Source organism: Cetorhinus maximus, chromosome 1, assembly GCF_964194155.1.
Source record: "Cetorhinus maximus chromosome 1, sCetMax3.hap1.1, whole genome shotgun sequence".
In the NCBI taxonomy this organism is placed as follows: domain Eukaryota; kingdom Metazoa; phylum Chordata; class Chondrichthyes; order Lamniformes; family Cetorhinidae; genus Cetorhinus; species Cetorhinus maximus.
This window is the reverse complement of record NC_135879.1, coordinates 179,843,308-179,867,659: the sequence shown is the minus strand read 5'-3', so window position 1 is coordinate 179,867,659 and position 24,352 is coordinate 179,843,308. Positions and strand designations below refer to the sequence as shown.

The window sequence follows — 24,352 nt, the reverse complement described above, 5'->3', positions numbered from 1 at the left end:
ACCATTGATAAGTCATTCATGAGACAGCGGCCTACTTGGTACATTGATTTAACTACTCTTTGGAGAAATGTCTAGCTGTTACACTGCGGAGATTAAGTACTACTTGGGGAATCATTCTTTTCATTTATTTGTCCATGGAATGTGGGTGTCGCTGGCTAGGCCAACATTTACTGCCTGCCTCTAATTGCCCTTGAGAAGGTGACGATGATCTGCCTTCTTAAATTGCTGCAGTCCACGTTGTATAGGTACACCCACAGTACTGTTATGGTGTTCCAGGATTTTAACCCAGTGACAGTGAAGGAACGGTGGTATATTTCCAAGTCAGGATGGTATGTGGCTAGGAGGGGAACTTGTAGGTGGTGGTGTTCCCATTCATCTGCTCTTGCCCTTCTAGGTGGCAGAGGTCACAGGTTTGGAAAGTGCTGTTGAAGGAAATTCAAATCATGCTATTGAGTATTTGATAACTTGATTAAGGGTCCACACCAGTAACCCAGAGTTTGTGGTTTAACCCATCATTGTGAGATTGAATTCATCAACTGGTAATTTGTGGACTATCACTATCCCATTGTCGTAAAAATCCAGCTGGGTTACACCTACCTGCTCTGGCCTACATATGGTATCTAAGGATGGGGAATAAATGCTGCCTTGCCACTGTCACCCGCAGGAATTTTTTAAAAAACTATATTAGGTCTTCTGGGAACTACTTACTGTCTTTTAACAGCATTGAGTGTTCAACTTTCATTCTGCAAATCTTCATGTTGCAAATTTTGGCAGATCCTACTGAAGTTTCTCCTTCAAACAGGTCCTTCAAATCCTTCAATTCCAGCAATTAAATTGAAGAAAATGTCATTTTCTTTAAAGAGAGGGATGCTGTATTTAGCTTTCAGAAAGATTACCTTTATACTGTTGCACATAGCCTTCCTTTAATTGGAAGAAAAATCTGAATAGCATTGTCAATCATGCCATGCATTCATTTGTTGACAGGAAGTATACTGTGCTCTAGGAATAGGCACTTTTACATCCTCTGCCAGCTCTTCAAGTGTTTTATTTTCTTGAATAATTCAATTTTGTGGCCATACCTGAGAGGCTTTGACTAATAAAATATTTATTGACGTTTTCAGTCTTGAGCCACAACATTAATTGGTGCTATTTCTTGATGCTCACCAAGTCTTTCTGTCTTCTAACACTGAATTGCTTTAAAACAAAAAAGTAGTAAAAGAAGAACATTTTTAGTCTTAATTAACTTCATAATTTCTGTAGCAATTTGTATCTGCAATTGTATTTAAGATGTAAGCTATGACTAATCATGTGATTTTACACAGTCATTTAAAAAATATTGTGTCCAAATAATCTTAGGCATCGATCTGAGTTTCTGATGAACATAAAACCCAGTGACAAAAAGCCACTTCCAGCAAAGCCAGCAGGAAAAGACATACAGAACTGGACCTTGGTAGATGAAGCTGGTGAAGAGGTATTTACCTTTTGTTTAATCCTCGAAGTCATAAATGTAGATTGTTGCAAAGCCAAAAAACTTTTCTATTAAACTCATTATCAAAAAATAAGAAACGCATGCGTATATTGTGAATAAATTTGGCTGAAAAATTACTGAGTAAATTGTGGAGCTTGTGCTCTCCTTTTTCATTATTAAGATAATAAAAATTTACTATGCTGTTTTAATCAAAGTTACTGATTAGAATTAATTTGATTAATTGATTTAAGCCATAAAGGCGGAACTGAGCATGAGTTCATTTGGCTAAGGATTAAAAATCACAGACCACTTGCATTTTAATTTTATGGGCCCTAACTCAGACTGGAAAGTGGCAAATATAGCCCCTCTATTCAAGAAGGGAGGGAGGCAGAAAACAGGAAACTATAGGCCAGTTGACTTGATGTCTGTCATGGGGAAGTTGTTAGAATCAATCATTAGGAAGGTTATAGCTGGGCACTTAGAAAAGCTCAAGGCAATTGGGAAGAGTCAGTATGGTTTTGTGAAAGGAAAACCATGTTTAACTAATTTATTGGAGTTCTATGAAGGAGTAACATGCATGGCGGACAAAGGGGAGCCTGTAGACATACTGAACATGGATTTCCAGAAGGCATTTGATAAGGTGCCACATGAAAGGTTATTATGGAAAATAAAAGTGCATGGTGTAGGGGGTAACATATTAGCATGGATAGAAGATTGGCTGGCTGGCGGAAAGCAGAGAGTATGCATAAATGGGTCTTTTTCGGATTGGCAGGATGTGACAAGTGGAGTCCCACAGGGGCCTGTGCTGGGTCCTCAATTTTTTACAATTTAATCAATGATGTAGATGAGGAGCACGAAGACATGGTAGCTAAATTTGCAAGTGACACAAAGATATGTGGGAAAGTATGTTGTGAAGAGGACATGAGGTTGCAGATAGATATAGATAGGTTGAGTAAGTGGGCAAAGATCTGGCAAATGGAATGTGGGAAACTGTGAAGTTGTTCAATTTGGCAGGAAGAACAAAAAAGCAGAGTATTACTTAAATGGAAGGCGGCTACATAATTCTGAGGTGCAGAGGGATCTAGGTCACATGAGTCACAAAAAGTTAGTATGCAGTACAGCAAGTAATTAAGAAGGCTAATGGAATGCTATCCTTTATTACGCGAGGGATTGAGCATCAAAGTAAGGATGTTATGCTTCAGTTATACAGGGCATTGGTGAGACTGCACCTCGAATATTGTGTGCAGTTTTGGTCTCCTTATTTAAGGAAGGATATAAATGCATTGGAGCAGTTCAGAGGAGGTTTACTAGATTGATACCTGGAATGAGTGGGTTGTCTTATGAGGAAAGGTTGGACAGAGTGGGCTTGTTTCCACTGGAGTTTACAAGAGTGAGGGATGATTTGATTGAAGTATAAGATCCTGAGCGGCCTTGACAAGTCATCAAAAGGATGTTTCCTCTTGTGGATGAGTCCAGAAGTAGGGGCACTGTTTTAAAATTAGGGGTTGCCCTTTTAGGACAGAGATGAAGAGAATTTTTTTCTCTGAGGGTTGTGCGACTTTGGAACATTCTGCCTCAGAAGGTGGTGGAGGTGGGGTCATTGAATACTTTTAAGGTGGAGGTAGATAGGTTCTCGTTAGGCAAGGGAATCAAAGGTTATCAGGGGTAGATGGGAACGTGGAAATCGAAACACAAGATCATCAGCCATGATCTCATTGAATGGCAGAGCAGGCTCGAGGGGCCAAATGGTCTACTCCTATCCCTATTTCTTATGTTCCTAACTATAAATTTACAAGAAAAGTCTGATAGAAGCTAAATAATTTATTTGAACTGAAACTAGCAGCTGGAAATTTTATGATGTGATAGATCTGGTAGGATTTTTTTTTAAGTTGCGTTAATCCTTGAATTTTAAGTAAATTACATAAAATTAGGCAGCAGTTTATAATGGGAGCTCAGTCTGAGGATAAGGGGCCAATCATTTAGAGCTAAGTTGAGAAATCTCTTCACTTGGAAGACTGTAGAATTCTCTAGCCCATAGGGCTGTAGATGCTCCATTGCTGAATATATCCAAGGTTTTGGTGTCTCAGGGAATCAAGGGATATGTGGAGTGGGCATGAAAATGGAGTTTAGGCAGAAAATCAACCATGATTGCATTAAATGACAGAGCAGGCTTGAGGTCTATTGGGTCTATTCCTATTCCTAGTTCTTATGTTGGTTTATAATGGGATTTAGTCTCACAATACTATTTTAAATCCATCTAAAAAATAAATCATAGTGTTTTATCATCAGCCTTTTACAGCTGATTATTTTTTAATGTTGTCATTGTGTGTAAGCAAATGTGGTCACTAGTTTTACACATAGCACGATCTCTCAAACTGCACATGAGGTAAATGGCCAGTTAATCATTCATTTTGATGATTGAAAAAGGAATGGTGAAAGAACTCTCCTCTTCAAGTAGTACTGTGGGATCTGTTACACTTATGTGATCAGTAGAATTATATTTGACTTCAGATGGTCTTATTCTTATTTCTTATTCCTTGACATTTGTAAAACGTATTAAGGTCAATTCTGAATGCATGCATGGTAATAAGTTGGAGTTTAGAACTTGGAAGATTGGAAAGGTTCGTATTAGAATATGGGATTTCATGATGTTATGATCAGTTACAAAGGGCTCAAATGGCTCCCTCCTTTTCCCTCTCCTTGTCTGACTGCAGCAGGTTTTTGCTTAAAAAGGGTATACTTGCCAATTCAGTGAGTGTTTAACTGTTTATAGGCTGTGACTGTAAAAGACATGATCAGACAGGTTTTCTTGAGTTTTTTAAAAAAAGGGCATAGTTTTTAATGTACTTAACCCAGTCTAAGTAAAATAATTTTTAAAAAAAGCTTTGACTTTCATACGCAGATGCACTTGAAGTTCTCACACACAAATCGATTACAGAGCGGGGAAGATAGATTAAATAATTTAGGATACAGTAAAATTAAAGGGGTATATGACTTTTGAAGGTTGGTGATTTGGCTGGCTTCAGACTGAATTTTGCAGTCCTGCTACTTTTACTCAGTGGTCCTGCCGCTTTCGGCATCAAGGCAGTTTAAAGTTGTAGATGGACGATCTACCTGTTCTCTGGAGGCTACAGCGCTGGAAGAAGAATTCTCTTCAAAATCTCTGTCTGGGGCACCCGCATAGCCAAAATCAGCGCACAGTTCAAAAGCTTACAAGTTGGATTGAGAGAGGGAGGGAGAAAATAAATGTCGTGTTCCTTCAGCATCCCAGTTTCTTGTCTAGCTCTGCAGAGTAAGCATGTGATTAAAACATACAAAGGGTCAGCTTGTCACATGACTTCTCTCCAACAGCCTAGTGATCTGAATAAGATCATGGTTAGTATATTCCAGTTGTAACTTTGTTAGATCATGGATGGAAATTCCTTGCTCAGCCAGGGTCCCATTGTCCAAGTGATTATGTCTAATGGTTTGTCACCATCCAGTAGTGTACCCAGGTGAGTACTTTGCTAATGGAATTGGAGATGGCCCCCATTCACCCTGGTGCAGCTGTTCAGGCAGGTGGTCTCCATTCCAATGGCTTTTGGAATGTAGAAGGTACAGTGATGAAAATGTGCAGCCACCTTTGACTATGATCCCAAGTCACTGGAATGTGACTTTAGTCTTTTTAAAAAAAAAATCAATTAAGGGTTTCCAGCCAGTACATTAAAAATCACTTTTTTTCGTATAAACCATGTTTTCACAACAATGGGAAGGGTCGTTTGAGTGGAAATAGGTGCAGAGAAATAATGAGATGTTGGGGGATTGGTGTGGCTTAATGGAACTTTAAGTGAGGTTCAAAATCACCAAGAATGGGGAGTCACACATTGCAGAGCTCAAGTGAGGAAAGAAGAGAGGGGATTTTGGTTGGGAAATTGCTAGGGACTTGTAAATGCATTAGATGATGAGAGTGCATCATTCCTTTAGTACTACACTGCAGTGTTAGCCTAGACTATGTGCTCAAGTCTCTGGAGTGAGGCTTTAATCAGCGCCCTCCTGACTCGGATGAAAGTGCGACCAATGAGCCAAAATGAGCACTTAAGAAGAAAAGGGAGTTCTCCTTGTATTCAGGTCAAGATTCACCTCAACCCACATCATCAAAACTGACCATTCCTTTGCTGTTTGTAGGATCTTAGTGTGTGAATTGGCTGCCAATATAATTAGCTTTAAAAGTAATTGATTGGCTGTGAAGCACGTTCAACATTGAGGAAGTGAAAGGCGCAATAAATGCAAGGCTTTTTTGTACATTTTGTTATCTATTGGCTTTTTCTTACGCTTAAAATCTGATAGAAAATGTTCGAAAAATGCCTTAAACAACTATGGATGATTAAAATTTATGTACAGTGTTGAGCATAAGAGGATAATAGGAGTGAGGTTCTGGGAAATCACATACTTGAAGGCTGGGTGATGTCTACTGCAAGAGTGAAACAAGAAATTCAAATGCATGGAAACAATGGGGCATTTGGAATAGTTTATTAAATTAGTAGATAGTTAATTGTCAGTTTTGTATTGATTCCTAATCTAGGATGAAGATCCTGACACCAGCTGGCTACTACTGTCCGAGGATGACTTGGTTACCCTTTTGTCACAGTTTCCTTTTGATGAACTGTTTAAGCAATTACTTGGAATAACTATAAAAGGTAATGCTTTCTTTTCTAGACAGCAGATTTCATAGGGCAATGCTTACAGAATTGGATGGTTTTATAATCACAAGAGCATTATGCCAGGTAAAGCACAATATATTATTCAGTTCCTGAGGGGAAGGTGAAAGTACAAATACCAGTAGTTCAAGCCAGTAAAAATACCAGTAGTGTTTTTGAATTTATAAATGGGCATAAAGAACAAGCGTGAACAACCAATGATAAATTTATACAAAGTATCAGTTAGGATACCATGTGGAGTTCTGGGTGCTCCATTGTAGAAAGGACATTAAAACCATATAACACAAACAGCATAGATTCACCAGATTAATCCAAGAAGCAGGAACTAAAGTCATATGGAGAAACTTGTGATTTGTGGGATATTTCCTCTCAAGCAGAGAAAGCTAATTAAGAAGTTTTTAAAATGATGAAGGGATGTTGACTGCTCTAGGTGGGGAATCAGTGATGAGGGGATCGTCAATTTGAAATCATCACTAAGAGTAAGAAATTTCTTTACAGCATTGTTGGAGCATAGGGCAGGCAGTAGTGTGGTGGCCTTTTTACTAAACTAGTAATCACGAGACCCAGGGTAATGCTCTGGGGACCCGGGTTTGAATTTGAATTCCATAAAAACATGGAATTAAAGGTCTAATAATGACCATGAAACCATTGTTGATTATCATAAAAACCCATCTGGTTCACTAATATCCTTTAGGGAAGGAAATCTGCCGTCCTTACCTGGTCTGGCCTACATGTGACTCCAGACAAACAGCAATGTGGTTGACTCTTAACTGCCCTCTGAAATGGCCTGCCAAACCACTAAGTTGTCTCAAACCTCTTAAGAGTCTAAAAGCAATGGAACCAGACTGACCACCTGGCTTCAACCAAGGCACTGGAAATGGCGATGGCAAACTCAGCCCTGTAGACTATGCAAAGCCTTCTTTACTAACATCTGGGGGCTAGTGCCAAAATTGAGAGAGTTGTCTCACAGACTAGTGAAACAACAGCCTGATATAGTCATACTCACCGAAACATACCTTACAGATCATGTTCCAGATACCACCATCACTGTCCCTGAGTATTTCCTGTCCTACTGGCAGGACAGTCCCAGCAATGGTGGAGGCACAGTGGTATACAGTCAGGAGGGAATTCCCCTGGGAGTCCTCAACATCGACTCCAGACCCCATGAAGTCTCATGACATCAGGTCAAACATGGGCAAAGAAATCTCCTGCTGATTCCCACCACAACCATCACCCCACCCCCCCACTCAGCCGATGAATCAGTATTTTTCCATGTTGAACACCACTCAGAGGAAGCACTGTGTGGGCAAGGGCACAGAATGTATCCTGGGTGGGGTACTTCAATGTCCATCACCAAGAGTGGCTCAGTAGCACCACTACAGACCGGGCTGGCTGAGTCCTAAAGGAAATGGCTGCTAGACTTGGTCTGCGGCAGGTAGTGAGGGAACCAACAAGGGGGAGAAACATACTTGACCGCATCTTCACCAACCTGCCTGCCGTAGATGCATCTGTCTATGACAGTATCAGTAGGAGTGACCACCGCACAGTCCTTGTGGAGGTGAAGTCCTGCCCTCACATTGAGGGTACCCTCCATCTTGTGTGGCACTACCACGGTGCTAAATAAGACAGATTTCAAACAGATCTAGCAACTTAAGACTGGGCAACCACGAGGCACTGTGGGCCATCAGCAGCAGCAGAATTGTACTCAACCACAGCCTGTAACTTCATGGCCTGGCATATCCCCCACTCTACCATTGCCACCAAAAAAGGGGATCAACCCTGGAGCAGCACCAGGCATACCTAAAAATGAAGTGTCAACCTGGTGCAGCTACAACACAAGATTACTTCCATGCCAAACAGCATAAGCAGCAGGCGATAGATAGAGCTCTGTGGTTCCACAACCAACAGATCAGATCCAAGCTCTGCCACATCCCTTCGTGAATGGTGATGGACAGTTAAACAATTCACTGGAGGATGAGGCTCCACATGTATCCCTATCCTCAATGATGGGGGCGCCCAGCATATCAACACAAAAGATAAGGCTGAAGCATTTGCAACAATCTTCAGCCAGAAGCACTGAGTGGATGATCCATCTCAGTTTCCTCCAGAGGTCCCTAGCATCAGAGATGCTAGTCTTCGACCAATTTGATTCACTCCACGTGATATCAAGAAACAGCTGAAGGCACTGGATACTGCAAAGGCTATGGGCCCTGACAATATTCCGGCATTAGCGTTGAAGACTTGTGCTCCAGAACTTGCCGTGTCCCTGGCCAAGTTGTTCCAGTACAGCAACAACACTGGCATCTACCCAGCTATGTGGAAAATTGCCCAGGTATGTCCTGTTCACACACAGCAGGACAAATCCAACCCGGCCAATACTGCCCCATCAGTCTACTCTCGATGATCAGTAAAGTGATGGAAGGGGTCATCATCAGTGCTATCAAGCAGCATTTGCTTAGCAATAACCTGCTCACTGACACCCAGTTTGGGTTCCGCCAGGATCACTCAGCTCCTGACCTCATTACAGCTTTGGTTCAAACATGGACAAAGAGTTGAACTCCAGAGGTGAGGTGACAGTGACTGCCCTTGACATCAAGACAGCATTTGACCGAGTGTAGCATCAAGGAGCCCTAGCAAACTGGAGTCAATGGGAATCCAGGGGAAAACTCTCTGCTGGTTGGAATCATACCTAGCATAAAGGAAGATGGTTATGGTTGTGGTTGTTGGAGGTCAATCATCTCAGTTCCAGGACATCACTGCAGGAGTTCCTCAGAGTAGTGCCCTAGGCCCAACCAACCTTCAGCTGCTTCATCAATGACCTTCCATCATAAGGTCAGAAGTGGGGATGTTCATTGATGATTGCACAATGTTCGGTACAATTCTCAACTCCTCAGACACTGAAGCAGTCCATGTCCAAATGTGGCAAGATCTGGACAATATCCAGGCTTGGGTTGACAAGTGGCAAGTAACATTCGTCCCACACCAGTGCCAGGCAATGACCATCCCCAACAAGAGAGAATCTAACCATTGCCCCTTGACATTCAGTGGTATTACCACCACTGAATCTCCCACTGTCAACATCCTGGGGTTACCATTGACCAAAAACTGAACTCGACTAACCACATAAATACTGTGGCTACAAGAGCGGGTCAGAGACTAGGAACCCTGCAGCTAGTAACTCACTGCCTGACTCCCCAAAACCTGTCCACCATCTACAAGGCACAAGCCAGGAGTGTAATGGAATACTCTCCACTTGCCTGGATGAGTGCAGCTCCAACAACACTCAAGAAGCTTGACACTATCCAGGACAAAGCAGCCTGCTTGTTTGGTACCCCATCCTCAAACATTCACTCCCTCCACTGATGCACAGTAGCAGCAGTGTCTGCCACCTACAAGATGCACTGCAGGAACTAGCAAAGCTTCCTTGGACAGCACATTCCAAACCCACAACCACTACCACCTAAAGGCAGCAGACACATGGGAACACCACCATTTGAAAGTACCCCTCCAAGCCACTCACTTCCTGACTTTGAATTATATTGCCGTTTCTTCACTGTCGCTGGGTCAAAATCCTGGAACTCCCTCCCTAACAGCATTGTGGGTGTACCTACACTATATGGATTTCAGCGTTTCAAGGAGGCAGCTCACCATCACCTTCTCAAGGGCAGTTAGGGATGGGCAATGACACCCACATCCCATGAACGAATATAAAAAAGCATGGTGTGCTTTGGCAGGGAGGAGCTGAAGCAGGTATTTCATCTTTTTGAGGAATTTGGCTCAGTGTTTGAAATAGAGGAATATACAGGCCAGTGAGGGAGAGATAGCGAGATTAGGTTTGGCTTGCTCTTGCAAAGAGCCAAAATGGATATGGTGAGCTAAAGATTATCCTTCTGTGACTCTGTTGGAAAAATATCTTAGCAGTGTTTTGCATCTGCTGCTATGTCCCTTTCACAATTCTTTCTGCTCCCTTTAGAAACATGTTTATTAATAAATTAATTTCAGCATTTCGTATGTAGAAGCTATTTATTCTTTCATAGGATGTGGGCATCACTGGCTGGGCCAGCATTTGTTGCCCATCCCTAATTGCCCTTGAGAAGATGGTGGTGAGCCACCTTCTTGAACCACTGCAGTGCATGTTGTATAGGTACACCCACAGTGCTGTTACAAAGGAGTTCCAGGATTTTCACCCAGCGACAGTGAAGGAATGGTGATATAGTTCCAAGACAGGATGGTGTGTGGCTTGGAGTGAACTTGCAGGTGATGGTGGTGTTCCATGCACTGCTGCCCTTGTCCTTCTAGGGGGTAGTATTTGTGGGTTTGGAAGGTGCTGTTACAGAAGGCTTGCATGTTGCTACAGTGCATCTTCTATATGGTACACACTGCTGCCACTATGCATCATTGGTGGAGAGAGTGAATGTGGTAGGTGTGGTGCCAAACAAGCAAATTGCTTTATCCTTGATGATGTCAAGCTGCTTGAGTGTTATTGAAGCTGCACTCATCCAGGCAAGTAGACAGTATTCCATCACCTTCCTGACTTGTGCCTTGTAAATGGAGGACAAGCTTTGGGAAGTCAGGAGATGAGTTGCTCACCACAGAATTCCCAGCCTTTGATGTACTCTAGTAGCCACAGTATTTATATGGCTAGTCTAGTCCAGTTCAGTTTCTGGTAACAGGATGTTTATAGTGGGTGATTCAACGATGGTAATGCCATTGAATATGGTTAGTTCTTCTCTTGTTGGATATGGTCATTACCTGGTGTGAATATTACTTGCTACTTATCAGCCCAAACCTGAGTGTTGTCCAGGTCTTGCTGTGTTTGGGCACTGAACGCTTCAGTATCTGAGGAGTTGCAAATGGTACTGAACATTGTGCAATCATCAGCGAACATGCCCACTTCTAACCTTATGATGGAGGAAAGGTCATCGTTGAAGCAGCTGAAGGTGGTTGGGACCAGGACACTACTCTGAGGCACGCCTGCAACGTTGTCCTAGGACTATGATGATTGGCTTCCCAACAACTACTTGTGCTAGGTATAACTCCAACCAGGGGAGAGTTTTCCCCCATTCCCATTTACTTAAATTTATCTAGGGCACCACTCGGTCAAATGCAGTCTTGATGTCAAGGGCAGTCACTTTCATCTCAATTCTTGAGTTCAGCTCCTTTCTCCTTGTCTGGATCAAGGCTGCAATAAGGTTAGCCCTGGCAGAACCCAAACTCAGCGTCACTGAGCAGGTTATTGCTGAGTAAGTGCCATTTGATAGCACTGTAGATGACACCTGTGACTTTGCTGATGATCGAGAGTGGACTGATGGGGCAGTAACTGGCTGGGTTGGGTTTGTCCTGCTTTCTGTGGACAGGACAAACCTGGGCAATTTTCCACATTTTCAGGTAGATGGCAGTATTGTAGCTGTTGTGTAGTAGTTATTTACAAAGTGAAAATTCGTTAACATGAATGTCACTGGACCAGGACCATAACGTTGTAAAGTCTGCAAATTTACATCAAATATCACGAGATTTTAACACATTTGTAACTTCAATGTATTGATTCAGATAAAAGAAAACACCAACTAATTTTTTCACACTATTATATAATAAAATGATTTAATCACACCCTGTGCAGTGATTGTACAATGAACTTGAGGATTTTCTAAATAACTTGCATTCTAGTTATTACATCCATATAATGTTTAATAAAGCAGGAATTTAAAGTTGATTTCGAATGCTTGACAAAAAGATTTTCACTTCACTTGCTTTCATGTTGACCAGGTGAATACAAGCCAGAAAAAACCACATGTGATCAGATGATGAAGATCATTGGATTTGCATCCTCATTGATAGACCTTCTGGCCGTGGGATTGGAAACTTTTAACAGGGTACGATACAGGCAGTTTGTGAAAAGAATTGGTCAGATGATCAGGTGAGATAGAGGTGATACTATACCTGTTATACCTGATGAAACATGATTTTTTGACTTTGTATTTGCAAAATAAAAGCAGCACATATTGATAGTGCCTTTAACTTAACAAAATATCCTCTAAAGAAAAAATGGTTGCAAAACCAGAGGAGAGATTAGAAAGTAAAAACAGAAAATGCTGTAAATAACAGGTCACGGAGTATCTGTGAAGAAAATTAATGTTTCAGATCAATTACTTTTTGTCAGAACAGAGGTTAGATGGAGTAGGAAAAAAAGGAAAGACTTGCACTTGCATAATGCCTTTCATGACCACTAAACTTCCCAAACAGCCAACGCAGTAGTTTTGAAATGTAGGCACTGTTGTAATGTAGGAAACACAGAAGCCAAATTGTGTAGAGCATCAATATGATAATGGCCAGATAATGTGTTTTTGTGATGTTGGTTGAGGGATAAGTACTGGTCAGGACACCAGGGATTACTCCTTCGCGCATCAAAATAGAGCCAAGGGATCTTTTGCATCTACCTGGGAAGGCAAATGGGGAGCCTCGGTGTAACACCTCATCCAAAAGACAACACCTCTGACAGTGCAGCACTCCATCGGTACTGCACCGGAATGTTGGCCAAGATGGAGTGTCACGCTTAGAGCAGATTGAGCTCCTGGTTTTGGAGCTTGAGCGGGTGGCTGGAATCACTAGGGTACATCCGCAACGTTGAGAGCTTTGTGGATAGCTGTGAAGTGACCACCTCCAGAAGTTTCTGGAGATAGTTACTCCACAGCTTAAAAATGGGCAGGAGAGAGAGAAAGGTTCACTGCCAGAAAAGAGCAAGGAGGACCAGGCAGATAGCGCAGAAGGCTCCTGAGTGCATCTCACTCTCCAACTGGTATTCAGTTCTGAACACTCATGAGAGTGATAGTTCCTCTTGGAGAGTGCAAGCAGAGCCAAGTCCATGGGCCATTGATGGCTCAGCTGCATTGGTGGGGAGAAAGAAGAGCAGAGCTATAGTGGTAGATGCTAGTGAAGGGAACAGAGAAGCGTTTCTGTGGCCGCAGACATGCCTCCTTAGAGCCATGGTCAAAGGTGTCACTGAACGGCAAAAGGACATTCTGAACAGGGAGGGTGAATAGCCAGAGGTCGAGATCTGTGTTGGCACCAATTATGTAGGTAGAAGAGGATTGAGGTCCTGAAAGCATAGTTTATGTAGCTGGGCGAGAGACTGAAAAACAGTACTTCGAAGGTAGCCATCTACGGATTATTCCTGGTGCCACATACTTGTGATTACAGGAATAGGAAGGTAGAGCTGATAAATATATGGCTGGAGAAGTCAGAGGAAGGTTATAGTTTCCTGAGGCATTGGACCGCCTTTGGGGTAGATGGGACCTGTACAAGCTGGGCAGGTTGCACCTCAACAGGGCCTAGACCAATATCCTTGCAGGCGTCTTGCTAATGCTGTTGGGGAGGATTCAAACTAACTTGGGATGGGAACCTCAGCGTAGATTCAGAAGGGAGATGAGAAAAGTTGGAAATAGAAGACAGAAAATTAATAAGCATACTTGGAAGACAGAGGCAAAAAAGGCTAGAAAATAGACAACAAGGGAGTTTGGCAGTGCTAAACGGTATGTACTTTAATGCAAGAGTCTAGGGAAGAAGGCAGATGAACTGAGTGTGCAGATTGGCATGTGGGAGTATGATTTCACTATTACTGAGACATGGCAGAAAGAAGGACAGGAATGGTAGCTCAGTGGATTCCAGATGAGATAGAGGGAGATAATTTTTTTTAAATGACTGGGGAAGGGTCACATTATTGATTAAATGAACAACCATAGCTGTGAGGAGAAATGACAAGGTAAAATGATCATCAAATCAGGCCATATGGGTTGAAATGAAAAACAAAAAAGAGACAATCTCACTACTGGGAATGTACTATAGACCCCCAAACAGGCAGGGGAAAGATAGAAGACCAAATAGGTAGTTAAAACAATGGATCATAATAGTAGAGAATTTCGACAACTCTGTTATTAACTGGATTAGAATTTGTGCGACAGGCATAGAGAGAGCAGAATTCATAAAATGTATTCAGGAAAGCTTTTTTAGCTAGTACGTAACAAGCCAAACAAGAAGGTGATTCTGGACTTAGGGAATAAAACTAAGCAGGTGAAAGGTGTATCAGTTGGGGAACACATTAGCGGAAATTATGATAATTCAGTTAGATTTAGAATAGGTATGGAAAACATCAAAGGTAGACCAGAAATAAAAGTTCTCAATTGGGGAAGAACTAATTTTACTAAGCTGAGATGTGATTTAGGTAAAGTGAATTGGAAACAGCTGCCAAATCAGTAGAGTGGAGGTATACAAAATCATAAGAAATAGAAGCAAGAGTTGGCCATTCAGTCCATCGAGCCTGCTCTGCCATTCAGTAATATCGTAGGTGATCTGATTATGGCGTCAAATCCACTATCCTGCCTATCCCCCAAAACCCTCAACTATCTTGTTTATCAAAAATTTGTCCAGCACAGCCTTGAATATATTCAATGACCCAGCCTCCACTGCTGTCTATAAAAGGGAATTCCAAAGACCAACCACCCTCTGAGAGAAGAAATTCCTCCTCATGTCTATCTTAAATGGGAGACCCCCCTTATTTTTATAAACTGTGCCTCCTAGTTCTAGATTCCCCCATGAGAGGAAGCATCCTCCCAGCATCTACCCCGTCAAGCACTCTCAGAATCTTACATGTTACAATACTATCACCTCTCATTTTTCTAAACATCGAGTATAGGCCCATCAACCTTTCCGCATAAGACAACCCTTTCCAGAAATTAGCCTAGTGAACTTTCTCTGAACTGATTCCAATGGAAGTATGTTTGACCCTCCCGCCATTTTAAATAAGGAGATCAAAACTGTTCACAGTACCCCATGCACAGTCTCACCAATGGCCTGTACAGCTGTAGCAAGACTTCATTACTTTCATACTTCATTCCCCTTGCAATAAAGGCCAACACTCTATTTGCCTTCCTAAATACTTGCCGTACTTGCAAGCTATCTTTTTGTGATTCATGTACAAGGACACCCAGGACCCTCTATACTGTAGCATTCTGCAGTCTCTCTCCATTTGAACAATATTCTGCTTTTCTATTCTTCCTGCCAAACTGGACAACCTCACATTTTCCTACATTATACTCCATTTCTCAATTTTTTTCCCCATTTACTTAACTCTTTCCCTAAAAGAAACATGTTTCTGAAACTTTTTGTCTTGCGCTAATCAGAACCAACAAGAATGCCAAATTTCAAACAATCACAACAGTTTAAACTGCAGAAGAAGAGGGTGCTGATTGGTAGTCAATTCTGATTGGCCAAGGTATTGCCATGGAGAAAGCAATGGGGAACTCAGCTCCCCAAGCTTCCAGGTAATTCAAAAAGGCACAAGGCTTGAACAAATTCCTTTTGTGTGCAGAGAATGGATCCCTGTTTATAAATTTATAGGGCTTCTAGCAGGTGTAAATGAGCCATGTTACAAGCAAGGTGGATTATCTTAAATTGGTTCTTAGTGTAGCTATTAGTGCACTCAGGATTGTTCAGCAAGTGCTACCTAATCACGGATTCACTTCTGATGGTAGACGTTTTGCATTGGGTTTTGCAAGCACGGACTGGTTGAGTACGATCTCCACTCTGCCAATTATGGACATGCTGTTGATTCGATCAGCCAGCCTTTGGGATGTACAACCTATGTACCTGGCATCGCACCGGCACTGAAATTCATACATGATGTTGCTCAATTGTGTGGTAGGCAGAACATCTTTTTGAACTCAAGGCATCATCCTGTTAGAGGAAAATATCACGCACGTGTAGCCACTGCACAGTACTGGTTCCCCTTTTACCCACCCTGCTTGTTATATCCCCTAAGAACTCTAATAAATTTGTCAAACAGAATCTCCCTTTCACAAAACCATTTTGACTCTGTGTATTTGCATTATGATTTTCAAAGTGTCCTGCTACTACCTAATGGAGTCTAGCATTTTCCCAAAGCAGATATTAGACCAACATGCCTATAGTTTCCTGCTTTCTGCCTCCCTCTTCTTGAATAGTGGTGTTACATTTGTGGTTTTCCAATCTCATAATCTGGGGGATTTTGGCAGATTACAACCAATGCATCTACCATCTCTGCAGCCACTTCCTTTAAGACCCCGAGATGCATGCTATCAGGCCATGGGGACTTGTCAGCTTTTCATTCCATTAGTTTTCGTCGTACTTTTTCTCCAGTAATCATCATTGTTTTAAGTTCCTCCCTCCATTTGCCTGTTAATTCTCTACAATTCTTGGGTTGCTTTGTGTGTCTTCTACTGTGAAGACAGATATAAATTACTTGTTCAAAGCCTCTGCCATTTCCTTGTTTCCCATTGTTAATTCCCCAATCTCACCCTCGAAGAGACCAATTCTTAATTTCGCTACTGTCTTCCATTTTGGATATTTGTAAAAGTTTTTATTGTCTGTCTTTATATTTCTTGCTAGCTTTCACTCACACTCCAATTTCTCCCTTTTCTATTATTCTTTTAATCACCCTTTGCTGAATTCAAACATTTCCCCAATCTTCTGGACTACCTTTAATCTTTGCAACATCATTTCTTTCAATTTGATCGTTTATTTCCTTCTTACCCACCAATGGTGCACCCTTCTCGTAGCGTTTTTCTTTCTCAGTGGAATGTTACGGTGCAGTGGATGGTCAATACCGAGCTGCTCAAACCCCAGAGGGAAACTTGAAATAGCTGCCAAATCAGTTTTTGCAATTTGTATAGTATGAGGAGCAGTTCTGAAATCAGGAACTGATTTCCCCAGCAACTTGTGATGATTTAATAGTAAAGTAAACATTTATTTAAAAAATAAAGGACAAAAAACACAATTACATTTAAACACAAGAATGGCTTCACACAGTAAACAGCGCTTTAAAACAGTTCCTCAGATCTTATCTTAACTACCCAGGGCTAACCTTTCCCTTTTCTGTTCAGCAACCATCCTTGCAGAATTTAAAATCTGTAGAAGTCCAGTAATTTTACCTTTTCCTTAGGGTGTCCTCTGAGGCTGGCAGCAACTGGTTCTTTCAGCCTGACCTTGTTCACACTGTCTTCAGGGAGCTCTGACCAGCTACCCTGCTGTCTTCTGGGAGATCTAAGCAGCTACCCTCTGCCCCACATAGGCTTCAGTATTTCTTTGAATGCATTCCTTCCCTTTGATCTCTCTATTGTTTCAACCAGTCTCTTCAGGAATGCTTTCTTCCCAGAATTGATTAAATCGTTCTTTACTTTAGCTCTTAGGCTTGTAAAAACAAACTTGCCCCATCTTTACCTCACTTCCTTGCACCTTTTTACAACCTGCTTATATCCCCCCCATTGAATTAAAGCAACTCAATTCAAACTATCCCTGTTATTACTTTATGTAAAACTCTGATTGAAATTCCTCTTGGGTCATTAATATATCAAAACCACTTTTTACTGTTGACTTTAGACCCTTGCCGTCACTCTAGCTCTTAATCCAATTACAGCCTGACTTCCAGTACATAAGAAAACATGCCAGGGTTATTACCAGAAGAAAAATTTCACAATTTCTGGTTTTCTTGACACTTGCCCCCTTTTTTTTTAGAAATGAACCGCCATAATTCAAAGAGATGGTTTCATTTTCTTAGCCTCTTCCCAATTAATTAGTACGTATCTCCATACACTATACTATTACATTGTAAGATGCATGCATTAACATGATAATATACCCAAGGTTTCACTAAAAATAGAGTCTGTTTCAGCCCTTTTCCCCAGGTTTTGTATGTCCAATCTTCTTTACACCATAAATCCTTGATAATGCATCCTCAATTTTACATGCCCAGAAATCGTAAAACTTCCCTTTTCATTGAAGGCACTGGGAACTTGTCAATTGCCTTTACTTTTACATCTTGTGGGGCCATCTGACCATGCCCAACAGTATGTCCTAAATATGTGACCTGTGTTTTCGCAAAGTCACTCTTAGGCAAAAACAAAAAACTACTGCGGATGCTGCAAATCCAAAACAAAAACAGAATTACCTGGAAAAACTCAGCAGGTCTGGCAGCATCGGCGGAGAAGAAAAGAGTTGACGTTTCGAGTCCTCATGACCCTTCAGCAGAACTGAGTGAAGTTAGGAGAGGTGTGAAATATAACTAATTAGGTTTAAGGTGGGGGGGGGGGGGGGGGGGTCGGGGGGAGGTGGTTGTAGGGACAAGCAAGCAGTGATAAGAGCAGATAATCAAAAGATGTTACAGACAAAGGAACAGAGAGGTGTTAAAGGTGGTGATATTATCTAAGAGAATGTGCTAATTAAGAATGGATGGCAGGACACTCAAAGTACAGCTCTAGTGGGGGTGGGGTGGAAAGACTGACAGGGTATTATAGTTATAGATTTAAAAATAATGGAAATAGGTGGGAAAAGAAAAACCTATATAAATTATTGGAAAAAACAAAAGGGAGGGGGAAGAAACGGAAATGGGGGTGGGGATGGGGGAGGGAGTTTAAGATCTAAAGTTGTTGAATTCAATATTCAGCCCGGAAGGCTGTAAAGTGCCTAGTCGGAAGATGAGGTGCTGTTCCTCCAGTTGGCGTTGGGCTTCACTGGAACAATGCAGCAAGCCAAGGACAGACATGTGGGCAAGAGAGCAGGGTGGAGTATTAAAATGGCAAGCGACAGGGAGGTTTGGGCCTTTCTTGCGGACAGACCGCAGGTGTTCTGCAAAGCGGTCGCTCAGTTTGCGTTTGGTCTCTCCAATGTAGAGGAGACCGCATTGGGAGCAACGAATGCAGTAGACTAAGTTAGGGGAAATGCAAGTGAAATGCTGCTTCACTTGAAAGGAGTGTTTGGGCCCTTGGACGGTGAGGAGAGAGGAAGTGAAGGGGCAGGTGTTGCATCTTCTGCGTGGGCATGGGGAGGTGCCATAGGTGGGGGTTGAGGAGTAGGGGATGATGGAGGAGTGGACCAGGGTGTCCCGGAGGGAACGATCCCTATGGAATGCCGCCAGGGGGGGTGAAGGGAAGATGTGTTTGGTGGTGGCATCATGCTGGAGTTGGCGGAAATGGCGGAGGATGATCCTTTGAATGCAGAGGCTGGTGGGGTGATAAGGGAGGACAAGGGGGACCCTATCATGGTTCTGGGAGGGAGGAGAAGGCGTGAGGGCAGATGCACGGGAGATGGGCCGGACACGGTTGAGGGCCCTGTCAACGACCGTGGGTGGAAAACCTCGGTTAAGGAAGAAGGAGGACATGTCAGAGGAACTGTTTTTGAAGGTAGCATCATCAGAACGATGCGACGGAGGCGAAGGAACTGAGAGAATTGGATGGAGTCCTTACAGGAAGCGGGGTGTGAGGAGCTGTAGTCGAGGTAGCTGTGGGAGTCGGTAGGCTTGTAATGGATATTGGTGGACAGTCTATCATCAGAAATTGAGACAGAGAGGTCAAGGAAGGGAAGGGAAGTGTCAGAGATGGACCATGTGAAAATGATGGAGGGGTGGAGATTGGAAGCAATCTTAGGCAAGTTCACCACCAACTAAGCTTCTTGTAGACGATTGAGTTGTTTTCCCAGATGCTGTAAGTGCTCCTCCCATGTTTGACTGAATACCAGCAGATCATCAATGTACTCAGCACAGTAACTCAGTCCAGCAATAACCTTATTCGTTAGTCTCTGGAAGGTTGCTGGTGCATTTTTCATACCAAACAGCATGACTTTGAACTGAGAGTCCATCTGGTGTTACAAAAGCTGAAACCTCTTTCGCCCTTTCCAATAGAGGTACTAGCTAATATCCTTTCAGCAAGTCAGTCTTTGTAATGAACTCTGAGTGTCCCAATTTCTCAATGCAGTCTTCCAAATGTGGAATAGGATATGAATCAGCTTTTGTCACTGCATTCACTTTTCGATAATCCACACAGTTTTTGTGTTCCATCAGGCTTCAATACCATCACAATAGGTGAACTCCAATTGCTGCAACTCAACTCAATAATGTCATTCTTCAGCATAAATTCAATTTCTTTTTGCACCTGCAATAATTTTACTGGATTCAACCTATAAAGATGTTGTTCGATTGGAACAGAATTCCCGACATTTACATCATGTACAGCTACCTTGGTTTTTCCCAATTTATTCCCACAGATAATTCTGTGTGACTGCAATAGCTCTCTCAAGTCACTTCAATTCTTTTCTGGAAGGTAATTCAGTATTTCATTCAAATTCTTAAGCACTTCCTGATTGCCCAATTGAATATGAGGAAAATCAATTTCAGAATCTTCCATCCCTACTTCCTTTTCCTGACTCATCATTACTAATGTTTCTTCTTTTTGGTTATCCTCCCTATCAAAGTACTTTGAGCATATTTATATGACATACCCTCCGGGTTTTTCTTCTACCTGGAGTTCTTACTAAATAATACACTTAATTTCTTTTGAATTTGTAAGGCCCACTAAACCTGGCTTTTAATGATTCACCTGATACTGGCAACAAAACTAAAATTTTTTCCCCAGCTGCAAAACTTACAAGTCTTTGCCTTCCAATCTGCTTCTGCCTTCATCACCTGCTGTGATATTTTTAAATGCTCTTTAGCTAATTCACAAGCTCTGTTCAATCTTTTCCTGAACTTTTGATACATAGTCCAAGAGTGTGGTTTCTGAATTCTTACTCACTAATTTCTCATGAATTAGTTTAAGTGGTCCTCTCACTTCATTCTCTTCCTGAACAATCTTATCAAAGACTGTCAGCCAGGTAATTGCACCTCAGTCTCTTTGCCCTTCTTCTAGACTCCCCCTTCTCCTGTCTCAACTTATAAGTCTGTGATCATGTTACCACACAGCCTGGAAACAAACCAGGATGTTCCTCCTGCAACACCTTTTCCACAGGCTGTTCAACTATAGTAGGCATTACCAACATATGTGTTCCAGCTATATCATTTCCTAAGATAAATTGAACCCTGAAATATGCAATTTCTCCACTATTCCTACAATCACTTCACCTGTTTTCAAGCTACTTTTCAAATTTGCCTTACACAATAGAATACTTTTTGTTTCTCCGTGAATTCCCTTTATTAGTACCTTCTTCGGCAAAATTCCCACTGAACAACAAATATCACTATCCTATAACATTAAGGATTGACTCGCCCCGTGTCCCTTAAAATTTGTATATCTTTGCCGTTTCCACCTTGTACACATGAAAAGACTTTTCCCTTGCAGATGAAATATTTAAGCATGTCTGCAACCTGCCTTTCAACATTCCTTTGAGTAGGCTGTGAAACCATTTTCTCACCTTCGGCTAATACCTGTGCTTGCTTTTCTGCTTGAACAAACCCTACCGCCTTGTCTTGTTCTAAAGCCCCTGACTTTACAGTATCTTTCATAGTCCCCACTAATCCAAAATGTCTCCCATGTAACCCTCAGCACATTGACTTCATATGGCAATCTTATTACAATGAAAACATTTAAGCTTTCTTACATCCCTTCCACTCTCAGCACCCTCCTTCCTTGTCTGAGGTGAAACCTCCTTAGAATCTCCAGCACTTTCTTCTCTTCCTTGACTATATACCTTCCTCTCACCTTCCCATTTTCTATCCTTCTCAGATTTAAAAGGGTGTAGAAAAAACAGATTTTGACTTATGGACCAGTTTATAAGCATTTGCTAACTCTGTTTCCTGCCTAGCAGTTTTAGCCTTTTGTTCCTCCACATGGATGCTTCCTACTGAAGGAAGTAAATCTTCAAATCTTTTCAAAAGAATTACTTCTCTAAGGGCTTCATATTTTTAATGCCCTGATCCACCTGTCAAAATTACTTTGTTTGACTCTTTCAAACTCAACATAAGTCTGTCCAGGCTGCGTTTTCTCATTTCAGAATTTCTGTCTGTACGCCTCTGGAACCAACTCATAGACACTCAAAATAGCCACCTTCACTGCATCATATTCTCCAGATATTTCTTCTGACAGTGATGCATATACCTCATTAGTTTTACCCACCAACCTAGACTGTAAAAGCAACATCCAAATTTATTTTGGCCATTTCATCTGTTTAGCTATCTTCCCAAATGAGATAAAGAATGCTTCAACATCCCTTTCTTCAAACTTTGGAAGACCTTGTACAAATTGAAACATCTCCCCACTGGGTTCTGATCTGGAACCAAGTCCTTCCTCACCACCTGGTGTCTTTTTTAACTGCTAGCATTTTAAGCTGGAATTCTCTGTCTCTCTTTTTCTCTTTTCTCCTCTTCTACCCTCACCATTTCTAATTCCCCTTCCTGTTTTTTTTTCTTCTTGTTCTCTTGCCTTTCTCTCTCCTGCCTTTCTGCATGTTCCCTTTGAAATGCTTTTTCCCTTTCCTTTTCCTCCAATTCAATCTTTTTCATTTGCAACTGAATTTTAGCTCATTCCAATGAGCCACCCCTTGGAGAACTCGGTCTCTCGGGTATTCCTTCCAATTTCAAATGCTGTGCTATACCTTCAATTATGTCTGATTTCCTTACCCCTGCAGGTAACCATAATTGTAAATTATCTGCCAATTCCCGCAGAGCTAATCTTTCCCTTTTCTGTTGCAGCTATCCTTGCAGATTTTAAAATCTAAAGAAGTCCAGTAATTTTACCACAGAGTGCCTTTTCATTGGTGCGTCCTCTGAGGCCGACAGCAACTGGTTCTTTCAGTCTGGCCTTGTTCACACCATCTTCGGGAGTTCTGAACAGCTACCCTGCTGTATTCTGGAAGGTCTAAGCAGCTGCCGCCACCCCCCTGCCCCACATAGACTTCAGTATTCCCTTAAATGCATTCCTTCCCTTTGATTTCTCTGTTGTTTCAACCTGTCTCTTTAGAAATGCTTTCTTCCCAGAATTAATTAAATCGTTCTTTACTTTCACTTAGGCTTATAAAAACAAACCTACCCTATCTTTACCTCACTTCCTTACATCTTTTTACAACCTGCATATATCTTCCTTTGAACTAAAACAACTCAATTCAAACTATTCCTGTTATTGCTTAATGTAAAACTCTGATTGAAGTTCCCCTTGGTTCATTAACATATCAAAACCACTTTTTACTATTGACTTTAGACCCTTGCCGTCACTTGCCTAGCTCTTAATCCAATTACAGCCTGACTTCCAGCACATAAGAAAATATGCCAGGGTTATTACCAAAAGAAAAATATTACAATTCCCTGTTTCCTTGACAGGAATATATCTTTGTTGAGCATTATGAAACAACACCTTAAATATCTGACATTGCTTTTCTACTGCCTTTACTATTTAACCGATTTTCTTATTCCACTTTAGCCAACCTTGTCTTCATGCCCTTATAATTGCATTTATTTAAGTTTAAGACACTGGTTTCAGACCCAAATTTCTCACCCTTAAACTGAATGTGAAATTCTATCATGTTATGATCACTCTTACCTAGATGATCCTTTACTGGGAGGTCATTAATTAACCCTGTCTCATTATACATTACCAAGTCTAAAATAGCTTGTTCTCTGGTTCCAGAACAAACTGTTCTAAGAAACTGCCCTGAATACACTCTGAGCTCATCTTCTAGGCTACTTTTGTCAATTTAATTTGTCCAATCGGTATGAAGACTCAAATCTCCCACAATTATTACAACACCTTTCTTACAAGCCCCCGTTATTTCTTGACTTTTACTCTGTCCTACAGTGTAGCTACGGTTGGGGGAGGGGGGGGCTCTAAACCACTCCCACCAGTTACTACTTTGCAATTTCTTAACTTCACCCAAACGAATTCTATATTTTAATTCTCTGAACCAAGATCATTTATCACTACTGTACTGACCTTGAGCCACCCCACCTCCTTTTCATATTTTCCTGTCCCCCTGAAATGTCAAATACCGTAGAATATTTAGGTCCCTGCAGTGGCCACTTTGCAATCATGTCTCTGTAATGGTAATGTATTTATTTCTATTTGTGCTATTAATCCATCCATCTTGCTAGGGATGCTGTGTGTATTCAGATAAAGAGCCTTTAATTCTGTCTTTTTACCATTTTTTCCTACTCTGACCATATTTGCTGGTGCACTCTTGTGTTTGTAAGTTCTATCCCTTCCTGTCACACTCTGGTTATCATTACTCACATCACTACCCTGCACTATTGCCTTGTCCTTTCTCTTTAACTTTCCAAATCTCCCCTGATGTGAGCCCTCCCCTCCACTATTTAGTTTAACCCCTCTCTAGAGCCTTAGTTTTTGATTCGCCAGGGTACTGATCCCAGCTTGATTCAGATGAAGACTGTCCCAATTGAACG

General features: G+C 41.7%; 1 protein-coding gene across 1 annotated transcript in view; it reads left to right on the top strand.

Moving 5' to 3' along the window:
• Positions 1-24,352, top strand: part of epg5 (ectopic P-granules autophagy protein 5 homolog (C. elegans)) — a 193,279-nt gene that overhangs the window by 37,874 nt on the left and 131,053 nt on the right. The window contains exons 7-9 of the mRNA XM_078550485.1: positions 1,357-1,471; positions 6,030-6,144; positions 11,932-12,082. Of these exons, the coding sequence (XP_078406611.1) occupies positions 1,357-1,471; positions 6,030-6,144; positions 11,932-12,082 (381 nt within the window). The remainder of the gene's footprint in view (positions 1-1,356; positions 1,472-6,029; positions 6,145-11,931; positions 12,083-24,352) is intronic.